Source organism: Gambusia affinis, linkage group LG23, assembly GCF_019740435.1.
Source record: "Gambusia affinis linkage group LG23, SWU_Gaff_1.0, whole genome shotgun sequence".
Taxonomy (NCBI): Eukaryota; Metazoa; Chordata; class Actinopteri; order Cyprinodontiformes; family Poeciliidae; genus Gambusia; species Gambusia affinis.
Window position 1 is genome coordinate 8,032,237 of NC_057890.1, and position 18,847 is coordinate 8,051,083.

Consider the following 18,847-nt stretch of genomic DNA (forward strand, 5'->3'; position numbering starts at 1 on the left):
GTGATTTTACCATAATAGCCTTAGAATAATCTCTGGTTTGCTTAAGTTGACTTCTGATTTTAACATCCTGTTCCGGAGTGGTTCGGAAAAACTTGTCAATGTATTTGTCACTTGGAGGCACTAAGTCAATTGATGCATATTTGACAAACTACCACCGCAATTAAAAATTGTTTTTTAGAAAATACCCATGTCTTTTTTAAGCTGGATGTTTCTTCCAGTTGAAAGGAAGTAATTATTTATCTGCTATCAGATAAAGCCGATTTCATGCAATCAGTATGATTGAGGCAACGTTATTTTTGATGTAATTGAATAAGTTTGTCATACTAATCATCCAGTGCTCGTCAAAAACATGACAACAAATCTACACATTTGCAAAACATTCCTTTATTATAAATAAATCTCCTTTTTGTATAAAAACGGGCATGCTTCAACCATGGCATTTTACAGGTTCGCAACCCAAGGCTACAACCCGGATCGCCAAGACAGAAGGAGGAAACACACTCATCTCATTATGCAAGGGCGATCCAAAGACAACGGTGAGACGAGAATGGAAAAAGTTGCCACAACCACAAAAATACTTACAAGTAGAGAACAACAACAAACACTTTGAGTCTCAGATTTTCTCATACATTTCTCTTTTTAAATATCTTTTAAAATGTAATTTGTTAAATCTCTTTTTCAGCTCCACCTTTGCCCTTTTATATATAATCTCTACACATCTTCAGACCTTTTTTAAAGATATTCATTTTTATAATTTTTTTTAGCCTTTTTGTGTTTTTTGCTGTCCATTGTCTTGTGGTATGTCACTTTATGGATTTTTTTTTCTTCTTTAAACAGGTAAGTTCATGGCAGGACCAATGAGCTGAGAGTAGCAGCAAAGCAGGCACACTGACTGGCTGTTTGAGTGGTCCCACCTCTGTGGTTTTGATGGGTAACGAATACAAAATGTCTCATGCTTGATTTCTGTTGGGCACTCTGTGCATTCACCGTTTTGTCCCCCGGCAAAATCAGTTGTGATCCCACACTTCCTCCTCTTCTACTCGGCTCCTAGAAGACCCGTCCTCTGCCTCCGTAGTCCCGTCAGATGGCGTGATTACTGTAGCTGACATATGTTGTCTTAGTTGACGAAGCTGCAAGAGAAGGAGAAACATTAAACTAAAGTATTAAGAATAAAGCTCATTAGCAATGTCATCACGTCCGCACGTCACCCGAGTTGTGGAGGCTTCGAAGAGTGCAGCGTCTCATGTCCCCTCAAGCATTCTCTGTTAAATGTCAAAGTCTGTGCAGCACCACAGGTGCCCGACCAATATGCTGTTATACATTCATACACATTCATAATTTGCCTTGTTACAAAATAAAACAAAGTCTTATATTCAACAACCTTTAGCTAAGATCCTAAATAAAATTTGTCACAACTGGTTGCCTGTAAAAATCAGGGTCATCGATCTGTAGCTGATATAATGCAAGGATGTGTTTCTGCCCTGGGTACAGAGGAAGCTGTTACATGGAAATCCTAGAAGAAAATCTGTTGGTACAAACACTGCTCTATGTTAAATGTGAAGTGAGAATGATGAATGTTTCTATTCTAATCTGTAAAGTTGCTTAAATGTGTAATTAGAAAAGTTTGGTGTTCTCTTACTCACTGTTGGTCTCCATGCTCTCACACAGTTCGGTCTTGACTTCTCCGTTTGGCCTGTCTCCTCCCTTCTGGGCCAGCTTTCCCGACATGGCGGCTGCTGTCACAATTGCCTGTAAAAAAAAATAAAAATAATAAGTTGCTTAAATTATCCAGAATTTCAATTAATTGCCTACAAATAACTGTTGTTGTTTTTTTAACTATGCAATCGGCTCTATGACTGGATGGTTTAATCCAAATGAAAATCTGCGGTAATGTACACAGGAAGTTGTTTCTATAGATGACTGTGTCTGGGCAACACAATACAAATGCTGTTTAACGTTACGTGCTACGTTGTCCTGATTTATTATATTATAAACGATACATAGATGTTTGTGGCAAAAGGCATACGAATACTTGCACACTATGTGAAACACAGGATTTTATGCATCAATTTGGTATTTTCCCTTTCTTCTGCCTCGTGTCCGTCTCTGTGACTGACTGGACTAAATCCCCAGTCTGCGCTTCTGTGCACCAACAAATGTAATCCCGACACCTGCTTGAAAAGTGAAGCTAATCCATCATCCCAGGCAGCCTCATATCGTTTCAGCAGCTCTGTCTTCTCTTTCCCTACAACACCAAGAAACACCGGATGTGTGTTTTCTTCAGCCAAACAAGTGAATGCAGGCAAGATTCACATTTCAGGCCATTAGTTCTCAATTTCTCTTGCTTTTTTCTTTGATTGTCTGTGTATCGTTTGCACATACACCAATTCTACGTTAACATAAGTTCATGTTGGTAAACTTTAAAAAGCAGCTTACCTTGAAGCTGCGTTTCCTTTTGGGCACGTTCTGCTCCGGGTGGAAGAGGATGATGTAGACCTTGGGCATGTAGAGCATCCCCAGAGATACGGAGGCGGAGAGGCTGAGGGAGATTGTCAGGGTGGTAGTTTGGATATACATCTAGAACAAGAAATACATACAAAGAGAGAGAAAAGATGAGAATATGACACATTTCAGCCATACTGGAAAAATATCCAGAATATACCAGTGACACAAAATCAATCACTTTCTGTTTCAATGTGATGCAGATTAAGACAAAGTACAATAAGTTACAGCAAAACGCAACATTATTTTTATGCCTGACCTTTAGATTTAAGATCTTAACATGTTTCTTCTAACTAGAACTAATTACTGTTAAGTTGCCTAACCTCACTAAACCAAACATTTTCTAAAAGAAACAGATTTCTTGGTCCAATGTGAATAATATAGATCACGCGAGCCAAAATACAAAATACAAATATGGCAAGTTTTAATGCTGACCAAGACCACACAGAGCAGATTGATCAGCCAAGCTAATACTACAGCGATGTCTTCCAATCTATCCCACTGCTTCACACGTACGACATGGTCCAAGAAGCCGCTTTCGCAAACGTTGATATGGGATGGAATGGCCAAGAGACCAAACATCAGAGGCGATGTCCTCACTATTGGATCTTTGCACTCTGCAAGTGAACTGAGAAACACGTCGGGCAACAAAATTATAAGAGTTTGGATAAAGTTTGACTATCGTGGGACCAGATGGCAACACAAAAACCTCATCCTTCAGAGCCTTCTTCTTGAAGAACAGCAGCTCCCTCCAAAATATGTGCTCTTATTTATTCACCTGAGAGTTGACAGTCACATTGTCAACTACTGTCCTCTAAAGTAATCTAGACTGCAGACACTGAAACCGTTCCGTGTTCTGTTGCCGAGGTGTTGAGAAAATTCTGTTTCAATAAATCTTTGTTTTGTCAGTTCGAATCAATTCTCCAAACTAAGATTGAACGAAGGTATAGCAAAAAAAATAAAATAAAATAAAACACAGAAATTCTCAGACAACACACACAGTGCAGTGCAGTGAACTGAACACTACCCACAGGTCCTCGGTAGGTTTTAGAGAGTAGTTTGGAGGAGGACAGATGTAATGACGGGCTTCACCCACAATCCTGACACAGCTGACAAGCTCTCGAGACATGGGGCTCATCAGGCGAGTGCTACCATCGGTGTATATAATACGGAGTTGGAGGAGTAAAGGACAAGTGTGGTAAAAATGGAAGATGGCCAGAAGAGAAAAGCAATCGAGTGACGGCAGGGAGGGAGGAAACGTCACAAAAACTGTTGTTTTTCGGGACGTAAGTGCAAAGAACAGAAGTAGAAGGTTACTTGCAGAGAGATTGATCAAGAGATAGAAAGACAGACAAAAATGCACAACGCTGTCGAATGGCACTCTTGCACTGAAAAGTTCAGAGCTGATAAGCACAGAAAGAGAAGAAGTGGAGAAAAAAAAAGTGTACTGCTGCACTTTGACTTAGAATAATGGTCAATTTATTTATAGTAGATGAGATCAATTTCACAGAAAGTGTAAAGGAATTATGAAGCCAGATAATTAACTTTTAGGAAAACTATTTATATATCAAACAATTCCAAGATTGAGTTTTAGTATTGGTTTGTTGCCAGTATCAAATCTCAATCCAGATCCAACCATCCCAACATTCTCAGTAAGGTTCCTGCTATGTATTGTTAGTAGTTTGATGTACGATTTAAATACAACATGGTAAAGGCCAAATTATTTAAAATATATAAAAATACATTAAAACCTAACATTAAGAAGGTTTACTTTCTTTTAATCATGACAGTAAAATAACCATCTTAGATGGGTTTAGGGTTGTGGAATACATTTTAAGTCAAATGGTGCCAAGTTATATTGACATGCTCATTAAAACTTTAATCAGTCCAAATAAAAACTTTTTTTATTGAACTAATTTTTCACTTTAACAAACGCTCACCTTGGCTGCGCTGCACAGAGTCAAATTAGTTTTGATCCAACCTAACAGTAGCAGCACACAGACGCCCTAGGGGGCAAGGTGATCACACTGAGGGTGGCCAAAGGGGAAGAGGACAGCAGGGCTAATCCTGAGGCGAGTCAGTGCAAGCATACCCAAAAAGTTATGCATTTAAAAAGACTAATTTAAAGTCAAACAAACAGGAATTCAAAAGGTTAAAGGATCATTCACAAGGGTCCCCAAACACATGCAAGACATTTGAATCCGACTTGTCTTTTTTTTTTCTTTTTTTTTTTTTTTTTTTACAGATAAAGTAAAAATGAACTTGTGGGAATTTGCAAGAGTAAACTCTCAATTCATTTCCAATTTCTATTTTTTCCAGGATTGCTTTTCTGTCTGCACTGGAACGAGTGGTGGTGACACGCATCTAGGTGTATCACTGCATTAGAAAGGAACAGATGGAGAAAGAACAACTTATTTTCACACCCAGTGAGGTGGATGACTCACAGCTCACAAAATAAAAGAAGAGATTCAAGGGACAAGAGAGGAATACAGAATAACGGAAAAAGGCTGAACAACACTGCAAAAAAAATAATGTTCCCTAAAGAATCATAAAAGGTACAACATTGTTGTTTTCCAGCTGAGCTTCAAATTGTTTATGTCTGGAAGATTTATGTTTAAGGTCATCTTTAACTTTTAACATGGTATTTTTCTATCTGGAAAAATATAGAGAAGGACTATTAAATTCATAATCTAAATATGAAAACTAAAAAAAGACATGGTCGTTCAACTAAGTTGCCAGGTTGGGCGAGGAGAACGTCTAAAAGAAGCCACAAACATTAACAGAGTAGACTGGGGATAAGAAGAAAGTTTTGTCATTCAAAATTTTACTAAAGAGTGTATGTCAGGGGTGGGCACTCCTGGTCTATGTCAACAGAATTTCAAAACGCCATCATCTCTCATCAGGCCACAAGTAGCTGAAGCTTCCTGGTTAAAACAAACCTGAGTTTGGCTTTAATGAGGATGTAGCCACTTCGATGGCTGCTACATGACAGCCGGGAACAGAAGCTCCCGTTTAAGGCATTATTCACAGCTCCAGTCCCCTACGCCATCCGACAATGTACAGTAAAAGTCCTCATTACTCAGTGTCTTGTGTAAGACTGTAATTCGTCGGACGCGCGGTTGATGGTGACAGGCGGTTTAATCGTTCGACCGCACGTTAATGGGTGCGAAGGGAGCCGTCTCCTCTCAGCCGACTTGTGTAACGGCTGTGGCGTTGCCTCTCGTAAATAATTAGTCCTGACGTGGTGTGTGCTCAAAATGTCACTTGGAAAGACGTTGCACTAATAAAGAATGAGATGAATGCAGATAAAGCAAATTTAAATTTCATGCAGACCCTTCGAATTCCGCGGGCTGATGCAGTCAACATGACCTACACCAACTTTCACACGCGTCAAAAGTATTCCTCTGTGAACATCTGCTCAGCAATACTGCACAGCTTTACACGCAGTGCACACAATCCCATACTTAATTACTTCTCATAAAACTCTCCTGTATGATTTTGAGCGGAGCATGCATTCTTCTTTTTACGTCCGTGAGGTGTTAGAAATGAATAAGATGGACTGTGATTACTGGGAAATGACAAGGTGAGACAGTGGAGCTGAGTGAATGGAAACAGCCGAGGCTGAAACAACTGATAGATTAAAAGGGAGAACCAGAACAGAACCCACCTCAAGAATGACTCAACAAAAAGAAAATGCATAGAGGAGCAATGGACTTAGAAACAGTAGCAACAGAAAGAAAACAGATATAATAAAACTAAATGTGTCCTGTGAGGACAGCTATTATACTGAAATTAAACTGCACACCCACTTTATTTACTAATTATATGATTTTTGAAGACAACTGGTTAGAGGATAATATACTTTTGGTGTATTAGGTAAAATACAAGTGATTTGTATTGGTGTAAAAAAAAAAAAAACTAAAAAAAAAAAACTTGAGAAAACAATGTGTCGTTTTTCTACATTTTCATAATTGTCCTATTTTGTGTTTAAAATCCCACAGAAGCATATTTAATGTCAGCCTGTGGTTGACGTGTGAAACTTGTTTAAGTCAATTTAGGTTAGAATTGAGGTGATGCAGCTAAACAGGCTCAAACTAAAAGTCACAGTAACGGAGAAGAAAAAAAAACTTTATATTTTCACGTTACACATTTTGGCTTCACTTCTAAGCTCCTTTATTTTGTATGCTCAATGAAAACTAAAAGCGGATGAAAACTAGCTTTTCGTGTCTGATAAACCAAGAACTGAAAAGCTCTTTGTCGTAATGCCGCATCTGCAATTACAGCGACTGTTTTCGTACCCAGAAGCGAGAAAAAGGGTGTGGAAATCAAAGAGCTCTGGAAAACAACAGGCTTGACTTAACCAATAGAGACAAAGAGATGTAGTGGAGAGAAACAGGGGAAGAAAATAATGAACATGTGAAAAAAAATCATTATTAGGTGAAAATAAGACAATTGAACAAACTAGAGAGAAAAAAACTCCACATTACTGAGAACAAACATTGGCCTTCAGGAAGAGAGACAGATGAAAGAGCGAACAGAAGCTCAGCGACTGAGTTGATGAACAAAGTCCTGTGTCGCTTGTTGCCATGGGGTCTTGTTTGTGACTCGAAAATCTTCTCTTGAGCGACTGACGTGGAGGGCAATACAGTTCAAGATCAACACGGCTTCAAACTCCTTTTATCACAGCATGTGGTTTTAACAATCAATTATGACATGCTGCTCCTTGATATTGGCATCACTTTGCACATTAGGTATTTTACAGCTATGCTAAAGTCTAGCCTTAATTAAAGCAAACTAGGAGAATTACTTCAGCTCTTTTCCCTTCTCATTCTTTTTTATGCGTGTTCTCCTTCATGTTTTTGCTTCATCAGACCACACTCTTCTTGCTATTACTGTTTTGCCCTTTTAAACATTGCATCATTTAGCAAGCTGATTGCAGAGAAGCAAAGGTGTCCTTGACAAGTGGCCTGGTTAAAACAAATATTTTGGAAGCAATTTTGACTTTTCAAATTGCCTGGGGGATCTCGGCCAATTTATGAGACAAGAGCTACAGAATTTGAAATGCTTCTGTAACCCAACAGAGGTGGAGCTGACCCGTTTAAAACCCCAATGTCAGAAGCAGTTTGTCTTCTGATCTGGATGGGGAGTAGGTGTGACAAGGGAACACTGGCATATTACCAGAGATTAATTATAGTAAGGAAATGACTGATCCTGTGTGTAAAATGGATATTAAGCTTTGTTTTGTCAAGCTAATTTCATCAGGTCAGGTTTAACAGGAATCCTCACTCTGAGAAAAACAACTCACTTTTAACAGGAGTTGATATTGCCATTAACTGCACTGAGTATTTTCTACTCATAAACATTACTAATAAACCACTGCCTTTGTATTTTTGTGTTTCTACCCTGTCTTCTAATTTTTCACTAATCATTCTGCTAGAGGTCACTTCTTGATAAAAGCTAGTTTTTCTTGTGGACAATAACTCTTATTATTGTCAAACTGAATGCCAATGCATTTAGGATGTTCTTAACCTTTTAGGTTGAATTTGAGTGAATTAGTTGTTTACACGGTCATATAATAAAGGATAGATCTCCAAATTTCTGGGAATTAATTTGACATATATACTCTGAAATGAATTGATATTGCCTTCCAATGCACTTTTTGCATTTTTGATGACAATTTGATTGTAATGGGAAAAAAAAACAACAACAACAAAAACCTTTCATACATTCACCAAAAATAGCTCGAACAACAGTACATCCTGAAACAAACGTCTGCTTCCACTGGACAACGATGTCAGAGAGGAATGTTTTATTCTGACCAAGCATGTGGTAACTGTGAAGAGGAACCACTCACAGGCGCAATATGGGCAGCTGTCTGCTTCAGCCACATGGAGGGGGTGAGAGGACAGGATGTAACAAAAGAATTACACCAGGAGTACTTTCTACATAAAAGCTCAACAAACTCCAACATAGAGTTATTGGCGGTAATCGTTCCATTGTTGGCTTCTCTCAGGAAAGAACACCAGCAAAATTAAAGTAAAACACAAATTATTTTGCACAAAGCTGCACTAACTGGGACAAGAAATATATAGAAACTCAGAATGTGAGGGGAGCATATTTCCTTTCATTTAAAGGGTGACATGTCTGTAGTTTTGGCAATAACTAAGAATGATGGTGCGAGCATCGTGTTTTCTAGAAAAATCCAACATTGTTAGTTGAAAAATATCTAATTCAGCATTTTTTCAATTTTAGTCGCTTTTTTATGACAGAAAAGTCTTATTACACTTACCAGAACTACTTATTATTACAGTAACTCAACAGAAAAAGCATCAACTCCTATATTTTGTTATGTTAAAAGAAAAGAAAGACTAGAGCTAAAAAGAAAGTTTAAGAAACTTTTTAAACTTTTCTACACAGCATCTCCTTTTCAAATAAGTGCATTCTTCTGCCACTTGGTGTAAAAATCCTTGACAGCATCTCTGTTGGAGGGCAATATCAAAACCATCGGTTTGTGGTCCTACAAAAAGAAGTTACAGCAATTACAGCTTTTTAAGCCCTTACTTGGTTTAGTTCAGAAAGGTGTCTTCTTCAGGAACACATTCCTGCTACAAAAGTGACAAAGGAAGGCAAGAAAGGTGCATGATTTTTCTCAACTTTGCACTAGAAAAATGTGGGTTTTCTTTAGTTTCTTTTTATCGAGAGCTTGTTAAAACCTCCAGTGATACTTTTTTCACACACATATTCCGCTCACATTTCAAACAAGTTGAACACGGTCAACATAAAAAAATTACCAAAAAAAAACGTGCACAAGACCGTCTACCACATTGTGTCAGAGCAGCTAATTGGGCCCAGGCTAACTGGTCACAAGTGCCTCATTACCTTCTACAAAAAAAAAAAAAAAAAAAAAAAAAAAAAAAAAAGAACCACTTGGATCCCCCCATCCCCCTCCATCTAATCCAGGGGTGTCAAACTCAATTTCACCAAGGGCCACTTCAGCATATTGGCCACCCTCAACGGGCCACATTGACGGTATATATCAGGAATTATTTATACCGTCCTCCAGACTGCAACAGACTGCAATTTATAGATGCGTCCCTGCTAAAACATACCCCATACAAAAGGTTGACTTCCCTCAGTAGCAGCAACTCAGTTCTGTAGAGGCCTATGAATGAGTCAAAGATCTAGGTGTGTTAGTTGGAGAAGGAACGCATCTAAAGTTGCAGAGTGATAGGTCTGGAAAACTAGACTTGGTCAACCCTAGCATAAATGTATGGAAATACAATGTTAAAAATAAATTAAACAACACCTCATATTGTTAAGTAACTGATTTTATGTATTCAAGTTTTAAATATTACATTTGAGTTTGCATGGATGTAAAATTACTGCTCAGTTGAAAAATTACAATACTTAAATCAGTGTTTAAAGATAAGCAGACAAAGAATAAAAACAAGTTTTGCTGTTAACTCTCAACTTCATTCACAAAACGTTTGTTATTTATTACACAACGAACATGTATTTCACATAAGAACAAAACAATGTCCTTGAACACAAAGCTGATCCCTTTTCACTCTGTCACCAACTCACATATCCTCATTCACCAGTTGTGTTCTGTAAATAAACACAAAACAAAACACAAGCAAAATCAATAAACTATATTCATATTCCAGTATACTGAGTTTTGGTTTTACATTAATTCTATTTTAATTCAGTTTGTTTGTGCTTACCAATGTTTTCTGGCCGGATGTCTGGCACCGTTTTCTCCTTGTCAGTTCGTCGATGTCTGGTTTTAGTTCTTGTGCTGTGGCAATCCGCAAAACGGCGTGTAGGTTTTCGTCAGTAATGCGCGATCTGTGCTTGGTCTTGTTTAAATTCATTATTGAAAACATCTGTTCGCACAGATAGGTGCTTCCAAACATGGACAAAACATGAGCTGCATGGAGTCGAAGCTGTGGCATCAAATCAGGGGGAAGTAGACGGTAAAAGTCCTCAATTGAAACATCACGGAACTTCGCTCTCAGGCCACTGTCGCTTTGAAGCTCAATTTACTCCATCTGTAGGAGCACTGCAGACATCGGGCGGTGAAAGGATTGGCAAAGATGTCAAAACGATTTAAAAAAGTCATAAAAGCGCCGATCAAAGTCATTTGTTAACAGAGTTAGTTTGGTAGTTAACCGAGCACATGAAAATGCACCGGGAGATGAGGCAGAGATGATCTGACATGCAGGAAAGTGGACGAGATTGTTTTGTTCCACCTGGTACTTCCATAGATCGAAGTTTGGCGCTGGAAAGCTGTGATCATGTCGGACATCTGTGTGATGACTTGTTTACGCCCTTGTAGTTTCTGATTTAGCTGAGCAAGATGCTCGGTGACGTCACATAACATAGCAAATTCACACAGCCATTTCGGATCGGACAGTTCAGACAAGGGTTTTCCTTTGTTTTTCATGAAAAGATCGATTTCTTCTCGAAGTTCAAAAAATCGTTTAAGGACTTTGCTCCTACTCAGCCACCTTGGTACGGCATATCTTCATGCTCTGAACCCACCTCCTGCAAGAACATCTGAAACTGGCGGTGATTCAGGCCGCGCGCCCGAATAAAGTTGACTGTTTTCATGACAGTGGTCATCACATTATCCAGCTCCAGAACCTTTCCACACAGCGCTTCCTGATGGATAAGGCAATGATACGTGATTAGCGGCGTCTGATTGTTGCTTTTTTGCATTTTTTCCTTCATTAGTCCAACCAAGCCTGTTTTTCCTCCACACATCGCAGGTGCACCGTCTGTAGTTAGTCCCACCAACCTTTCCCACGGCAATTTATTTTTACCGACAGACTTCTCCACTGCATCAAAAATGTCCCGGCCGGTTGTGGTTCCATGCAGCGCCACTATATCCAGGAGCTCCTCTGTTACAGACAGGTCTGGCTTCACCCCTCTAATAAAAATGGACAAATGCCGTGATCCACGTTGTCTGTGCTTTCATCCACAGCTAATGAAGCTAGACAGCTGCCCATTTCTTGCCAGCTGTGTCGATAAATTTCCGCAATTTCTTTAACTCGTTCCGCGATGGTATTTCTTGACAAACTGACATTTTGGAAAGTCTGTACTTTATCGGGACACACCTGCTCACACACCTTTAGCATACACTGCTTCAAAAATGCACCCTCCGAAAAAGATTTTGAAGCTCGGGCGATTTCTTCATCTACAATAAAGCTTGCTTTCACCGCTGCATCAGTTTTGGCTGTGGCTTTTGTAAACAATTTCTGCTGCATTTGCAATCTGCCTTTTAAATCTGCTACAATTTTTTGTGTTTCTTGAAAGACTTAGCTCCGTGTTTTGTTTCAAAATGCCGACGATATTGTATTCTTTCACAACGGACACTGCCCCAGAACACAAAAGACATACTGGTTTTTCACCTTGTAGTACAAATATTATGATGTTATGTTCATGAAAATAAGTCTTCATCGATTTTTCTATTCTTAGACATTTTGATGTTAGCTTGTCGATGTTTCAGTTTTATTCGCTGGGAAAATTAATAATCAGCTTGAGGTGACTCTGCTGCACTCTAGTGGCGAGAAGCCCTAATGTTGGCTGGTAACAATCGGAAGGCATTATGGGAGATGTAGTTTGTGGTCAATTTGTGCTCAAAACCTATTTTAAGTCAATCAATAGCCCTGTAAAACGGTGGTGGGAGGGAGAGGGCCACATAAAATCACGTAGCGGGCCACATGTGGCCCGCGGGCCTTGAGTTTGACACATGTGATCTAATCCATTCAGCTTTCGCATCTGTGTTTGGGTTGAAAAAGTGCATAGGTCATATCATAATAATGTGGTAAATGTGTATTTCTAATACTGCAGCTTATTAACTCAAGATCTTATTTTCTTTTATACCTGAATGGGTTCCAGCCAAAAGTCAAATTAAAGCGGGGGTGATTGATTATGTTGCGCATATTTTATATGACGTATTTTCCAGGTACATGGTGCCATTTTACAGCACAATCAAGATACCTTTTTGTGAGAGCCATACCACAAGAGATTTAAAGATTCCTAAAACATGGATCAAAGAATCAAAGCAGGACTCTAGGTACATTTTGCAATGAAGGAATGACAAACATGACATAAAGCTAAAACTAAGTAGATTTTACAATGTACACTCATCCCACTCTCCTCTTTAAAGTTGTATCTAAAAGGTCTGCTGTACTGTGAGAGTGGCCAAATTGTCAATCACTTCTTTTTTCCACTCTTCACTTTTAACTAGCATGACAGAGGGCCCACTGAGCACAGCTCCATCTAATTAAAATACCAAAGTGAACCCTATGTGAAACAGGACAGGCTTTATTTCTGCCGCTGTGTCATAATGACAAGTTACATCACATTTAAAGACTCTGTACTTTGCACTGATGGCACACAAGTAAAGCTGTTGCACCTATAAACATATTCAAATTGCTTTAGCTTTTTTCACAGTCAAACTGCAAATGTTTGTTTTTAATTTTTTTTATTTTATGTAAATCCAACATAAGAAGTGTATAACGGGTAGAAGCAAAATGACGTGGTTTTGATTTCATTTTCTACACATTTAAGCCTTCGCATTCAGCCCACTGGTACCACTTCAGTTATAACAAGTGCTTTTTGAGGAACGTCTCTACCAACTTCCCACATTAGAGTCCAAAGGTTTTGGCCATTCTATATATGCAAAAAATACTTTGACTAGGTCATTGTAAACATCACTGTGCTTTTTCCACAACATTCCATTATAGATTTGGCTGTATGTTTAATATTGTTAGTCAGCTGCAATATCAACATTCATATTAAACTCGACCTGGTTCTTGATCTAGCTTGACCGCTCACCATCAATTGTGAGTAGAATCCCCACAGTATGATGCTATTCATTGGAATCTCCCCAACCAAACTACTATTATCTCAGGTTGTTGGTGAAAATATCAAAAAACAATTTCCATGAAAAGAAATGAAAAATTGCTGTGATTTATAGAGAGACTGCTGGGCAAAAATAACTTGCTACACTGTCAGAAGGAAGATTTTTGTTAAAATTTGGGAGAGAAAACAAAGACATGCTGGAGATATCCGTGTTTTGTTGATATCTGCATTGTAATGCATGATTTATAAGCTGATATGTAAGAACATAAGAGCTTTATTGAATATTTTTGAAGTTTATATTTTGAATGGAGTTCTCTATCCATAAATATTTTAACAATCTGAATAAATAATGACATAACAAAGTATGTGAGATTTTCTTATTTTGTCAGTTTTATAAAGCCGGACTGAAAACCGATGCCGCAAGAGCCGCTTTGTCAATCTTCTATTTTATTACAAAGAACAAGCATTAACAGCTGCTGTGCTCTCATTTGGGCTATTCAAGTTTTTCAGTACACTGTTGGCTTCTTTGTGCAAAAAAACATGCTGACTGTTCCCCAAAATGGTGAACCAAACATCTTCTGAGAAACTAAATTGTCAAATTACTTTTCTTTTCATTTAGATGTCACCTTTAGATTTCAGACCTTTTATCTAATCTGGCTTAAAAAATTAAGAGGAAAGAAAACAGAACATTATGGAGTCAAAAGGACTCCATTAATCATTACTCTTAAGAGGGAGGTTATCCATCCAGATACTAAATTAAAAAAGAACACCTGTAATCTATACATCTAAATTCGTAATGGCTCGCATTGCAACTCTATTTCAATTTGACATTTTGATCTTTGATCTACAGTTGTCAATCTATGCACATTTATCAGCATGGACACAGCTTTTATCTTTCATGTTCAACAATTATGTAAATCTTATGATTCTTCATCTGCGGTAAAGTAAGTCGGCACACCCACACTTCCCAATTCCTTCTCTCTTTGCAACACTTTGTCTTGCATGTCTACTCTGAAATATATTTCCAAAGTTTAACACATTAAACTATCTTTCTTGATTTTCATTTGAACATTGTTTTTCTTCCAGTTTCTCCACTGCGATTATAGACATAAATCTGTTTGGGTGCAGAAAATCGACCGGACGAAAGATTTCTATGCAAGTTGTGAAGTAGGGGAAGATGACTTTTTGTGAAGGGTAAATATTGACCGTTTTTGGTCCTCACATATTTCAGGAAATAAGGTGTAATCTTTGGACAAGAACAAATATAATACAGGTCAATATTACGAGATGAATGCTCGAGATGCACACTGAAATTGGCAGGAGACCAGAATCGGTCCATTTTCTGCTTGACTGGGTCTGACTGGTGAGCAGCAACTCATAAATTCAAAATTCTGCGGCGCCGCTTGGCTAAGGAACAAGCACAACACACGAGGAGGCTTTACTCCTTGACACAACTGTCCTGGGTTCAATTCCTGACCCCGAACAACTTATGTCTTCCTCTCCTTTTTCTATCTGCTCTTCCTCTTGACCAGCTATTACTGAATAATGGCCACTTATGCCACTAAAACACAAAAGAAAAAGTTGAAAATTTAACTGGTTTTACAACCTATTGGTGTCAATTTTAACAGCAATTTTTAACAATTGTGTTTCTTTAAAAAAAAAACCAACACAATTTCGCTGACTGAAATTGTGTTTCAGTCTTATGACTAAAATGTCATTTAGCTTTAGTCATAATTTAGTCAGAATTGTTTTAGTCTTAGGCTAGCGGTGGAGAAAATTTTTATTGACTGAATCTACTGTCAATTTAGTTGACAAAATTATATGCAAATATTTTTCCAAATGGCTGATTATTGTCTGAATATACAATACATACAAAAACAGATTTAAATTTTCTAAAAAAGCTTTTTCTTAACCTTACTTTCAACAACAAAACATTTCAACCAGTTGGCCTGATCTGCTTGAAAAATTAAATGCACTTCCAATAACTAATTGCATATCACATAAAACTGTTACTACAAATCTAAAAACGCCACGTATAACAGTTCACCTATTAAAAATAAAATTGGCTAATAGTGACGTCTTAATTATCATTTAAACTCAACATTTAAGAAAATCAAAGCACAATATTCTACTGCAAACATAACGGAAAACCGAATCAATAATAAATTTCCACCATGTCAGTCTCAGGAGATGATTGTGGAAGTTGTAAATCTACAATTTAGCTGCAGTGGATGGATCGTTCACATGCGGCTCCGCTTCTCCTAATATGGATAATTAATTGATGCTCATGCAGGTAAGGCTATGAAAAAATAATTGGACTTCTTTAATTACGAATTGGGTATAATTTGTATTGACAGGCAGAAGTTACACAAGCCCAGAAGATTGGCTTTATAAAATTTGCTTAACGTTTTGATCAAGGAGCGATCGGGGTGATTTTCTTTCTATTTCAGGTAGAGTTGGGGGATTGTTGTGTACCTGAATTTAAAGAGATCAAGGTAAACTTATCAAGGCAAAGCATCTTAACGAATCACCTTGAAATACGATGAGGTGATTTAGGTACAGAGACTCCGGATTTAAGAAAGAACATTCATATATCGCCTCACAGTGAGTGGTTTTGCAAAGGTGAAGCAAAATGGTTGCCTCCTGCTCTGTGGGAGACATGAGATAACAAGTCCTCCTTATTTAAGACACCTGGAGCAGACCAGGGGACGAAGCTCACATGGTGACAAAAGGAGAAATTCATGTGAAGAGGAAGACAGAGCAAACAGACAAGGGAGAAATAAATTGGGCTTCTACCCACTGCATCCTGCAAAGTAATGATGAGGCCCATACAGAGAGGTGGTTGGAGAGAGAATGCATCCTGTGGTTTGAGTTTCTAGCAAGCAGGGAGAGGAAACACACACTTGAACATTTACACCACACAACCTTTCACATGTCTGCTGGTTGCAGAAGAAGTGAAATGAAGCCAAAATCCTCTGCGTGGTAGCGTGACCTTTTTCAAAACAATATTTCAGCACTCAGTGATGGTAAAGGATCCATCTTGCTGTTTCTTTCTAGTTTCATCTCCCACTTTCTTATTCTTTCACAGCTAGCTTTTATGTAATTCTTTGCGTTTGAAACTTTCTACTTCAGCTGCTTTTCCTTCCCATGTAACATTTGCCTTCTTCTCTCTCTCTCTGTCTCTGTTCTTTTTACCTGCTGGGATTCAGAGCCAAGTATTCAGGAGTGCTGTGACCAGGATCACGATGCAGGCCACACTAGAAGGTGACCAAGAATGCTTTCCCCTCACAAATTGCAGCCAAAACCATCCAAAACACAAAGCAGTAAGAGGTTTGCATGTGAACGCATAACCACATGTACTGTCACACCACCCCTGGAAGCTTCGCGAGACTCCGTGTCTGACAAAAATGCTTAAACTAAGGATGGTAAGAACTAACCAAACAAACAAGCAAAAAAAAAACTTTCCAAATAAAAAAGATTTTTCAGACACAAACATCGATATGTGTCAGCTTTTACATTGAATGCCTTGCTACAATTGACACAATATGAATGTCTGAGGTCTTTCAAAGATATCACAGACACAAAATCACTACTGTTATTTGAAACAACTTACTTTTATCACAGTAAAAGGTAAAAAACAGCAGCAACCTTTGAATGGCCAAAAGGAAAATATCCATGAAGGGCACAGAAAAGACAGAAATTTCAGAAAGTGATGCAGGAACACAATTATTCAATGCAAACAAGTCCATCTTTAAGTAAAACAACCAACAAAAAAGGATATTTTACAGTGGCCTAGTCAAAGTCTAGACTTAGTTGTAATCCAATTAATATGTGGCGACTCTAAGCAGGCTGTTAAGTGTGGCTGAATTCCAACGATTCTGCAGACAGCAGCAGACAAAAATCACTCTGCAGCAGTATAAAAGAATATAAAAAAATATAAAACAAATATAAAAAATTGTCAGGTATTGCCAGACCTTGATGACAGCTATTGCTGCTAAGAGTGGTGAAACAAGTAATGAGGTTTAGGGAGCAATTACTTTTTCACATAGAGCCAGGTTGATTTAGAAGGCTTCATTCCCTTATAAATGAAACCATCATCGCACTGCATTTTGCATTGACACAGGTCATCTTCGCCTGGCATTAAAACTTGTTTGATGGTCTGAAAACTGCAAGGGAGCCAATTATTTTTTATAGGACTGTATAAGGAAGCATTCAGAGGGCATAACTAACCCTAAACGGTATCCTTGTCACAGATGAACCTCTGACCAAGTACCAAAACTACAAACTTCAGATCAGAAAGTTAATCAGTATGTGAATCTATCTGTTCTTTTAATGTCCCAACTTCAGTGTAACCATATTTCTCCTCCCCTTTATCTGAAAACAAACTTATACACTTGGTAGAGCTCTCCTCATTAAAGCCCCATCAGCAAGTCACATCATTACCTGTTTACTCCTTTCACTCCTCTCTCCTCCCTCTCTTCTGCTCTCTCTGTTAGCCAGCCAGCTGCCACACACTCCAGAGGATATTCCAATTAGAAACAACACACAGAGACGTGCAAATGTGTGGCACTGGAAATTCCAATTAAAGCCAACACACAACGCAAACACACTTTACCGCAGATGCACATGGAGTTGCTGGTGGACATGCTAATTAACGGACGCCATTCAGCCACTCTAGTGAGACACGGTGAATAATGTGCACACAAACACACAGATTCAGACGAGGCCTTATAAGGTCACCAAAGCACACACACACACACACACACACACACACACACACACACACATCATCTGTAGTACTGATGTGTCAGCCATAAATGGCAAAAACCAAGAAATGATATAGAAAGTCAGAGGCTCACTCTGTCATTCACAATCGGTGGTTTGAAGGTTAGAGAAGCTGTGAACAGCAATAAGAAGTCCCGTTTGAAACCATTAGCCAAGTGAAGCTTCCATGTCGGCAAAGCAAGCAAGTGACCTTATTGTCTGGTTATACTCGTCAGAACTTATTGTGAGGATGTGGGAACACGAGAACAAGCACTGTGGCGTTCTAGAGGAGAAAGAAAACCTCAGAGATTCACTTCAAACTTCCTGCAATAATAGCTTCCCCGAAACACACCGGATTATTTGGTAAAAAGCTAAACCAAGCAAAAGGGAAAAAAAAATACTGTGAAAGTTTGATTTCCCCAATGTGTGATTAGACTGGATCACTTTGATGTGAGCTGTTTTCCACATGACTAAGAGTGGTACGTTGATTGAAAGGAAAACAGGCTCAGCTGTAAAAAGAAAAGAAAAAGAAAAAAAGAGAATAAAAATCTCCTGACTGACACTGCAAAACAAGGAGAGATAAGGGTCGACATCAAATGTTTGAGGAAAGAAAGAATTAAAAATAAATGAATGACTTGAAAGTTTTAGAATGAGTCAACCACAAAGTTCTATTTTATTGTAATTTTATGTGATAGACTAGCACAAAGTA

The 18,847-nt window shown here is 38.4% G+C and overlaps 1 protein-coding gene across 5 annotated transcripts in view; it reads right to left on the minus strand.

Annotated features, from left to right (window-relative positions):
• Positions 1–362: 362 nt before the first annotated feature.
• grm8a (glutamate receptor, metabotropic 8a) overlaps positions 363–18,847 on the minus strand; it is a 245,637-nt gene continuing 227,152 nt past the window's right edge. For 4 of the 5 annotated variants that reach the window (XM_044108979.1, XM_044108978.1, XM_044108977.1 and 1 more), the window contains 3 exons: positions 2,437–2,577; positions 1,644–1,749; positions 363–1,130 (listed from right to left, as the gene is read on the minus strand). In XM_044108979.1, the coding sequence (XP_043964914.1) occupies positions 1,081–1,130; positions 1,644–1,749; positions 2,437–2,577 (297 nt within the window). In that variant the 3' untranslated portion in view covers positions 363–1,080. Of the gene's footprint in view, positions 1,131–1,639; positions 1,750–2,436; positions 2,578–18,847 lie in introns of all 5 variants that reach the window. The other variant, XM_044108980.1, reaches the window with a different exon arrangement.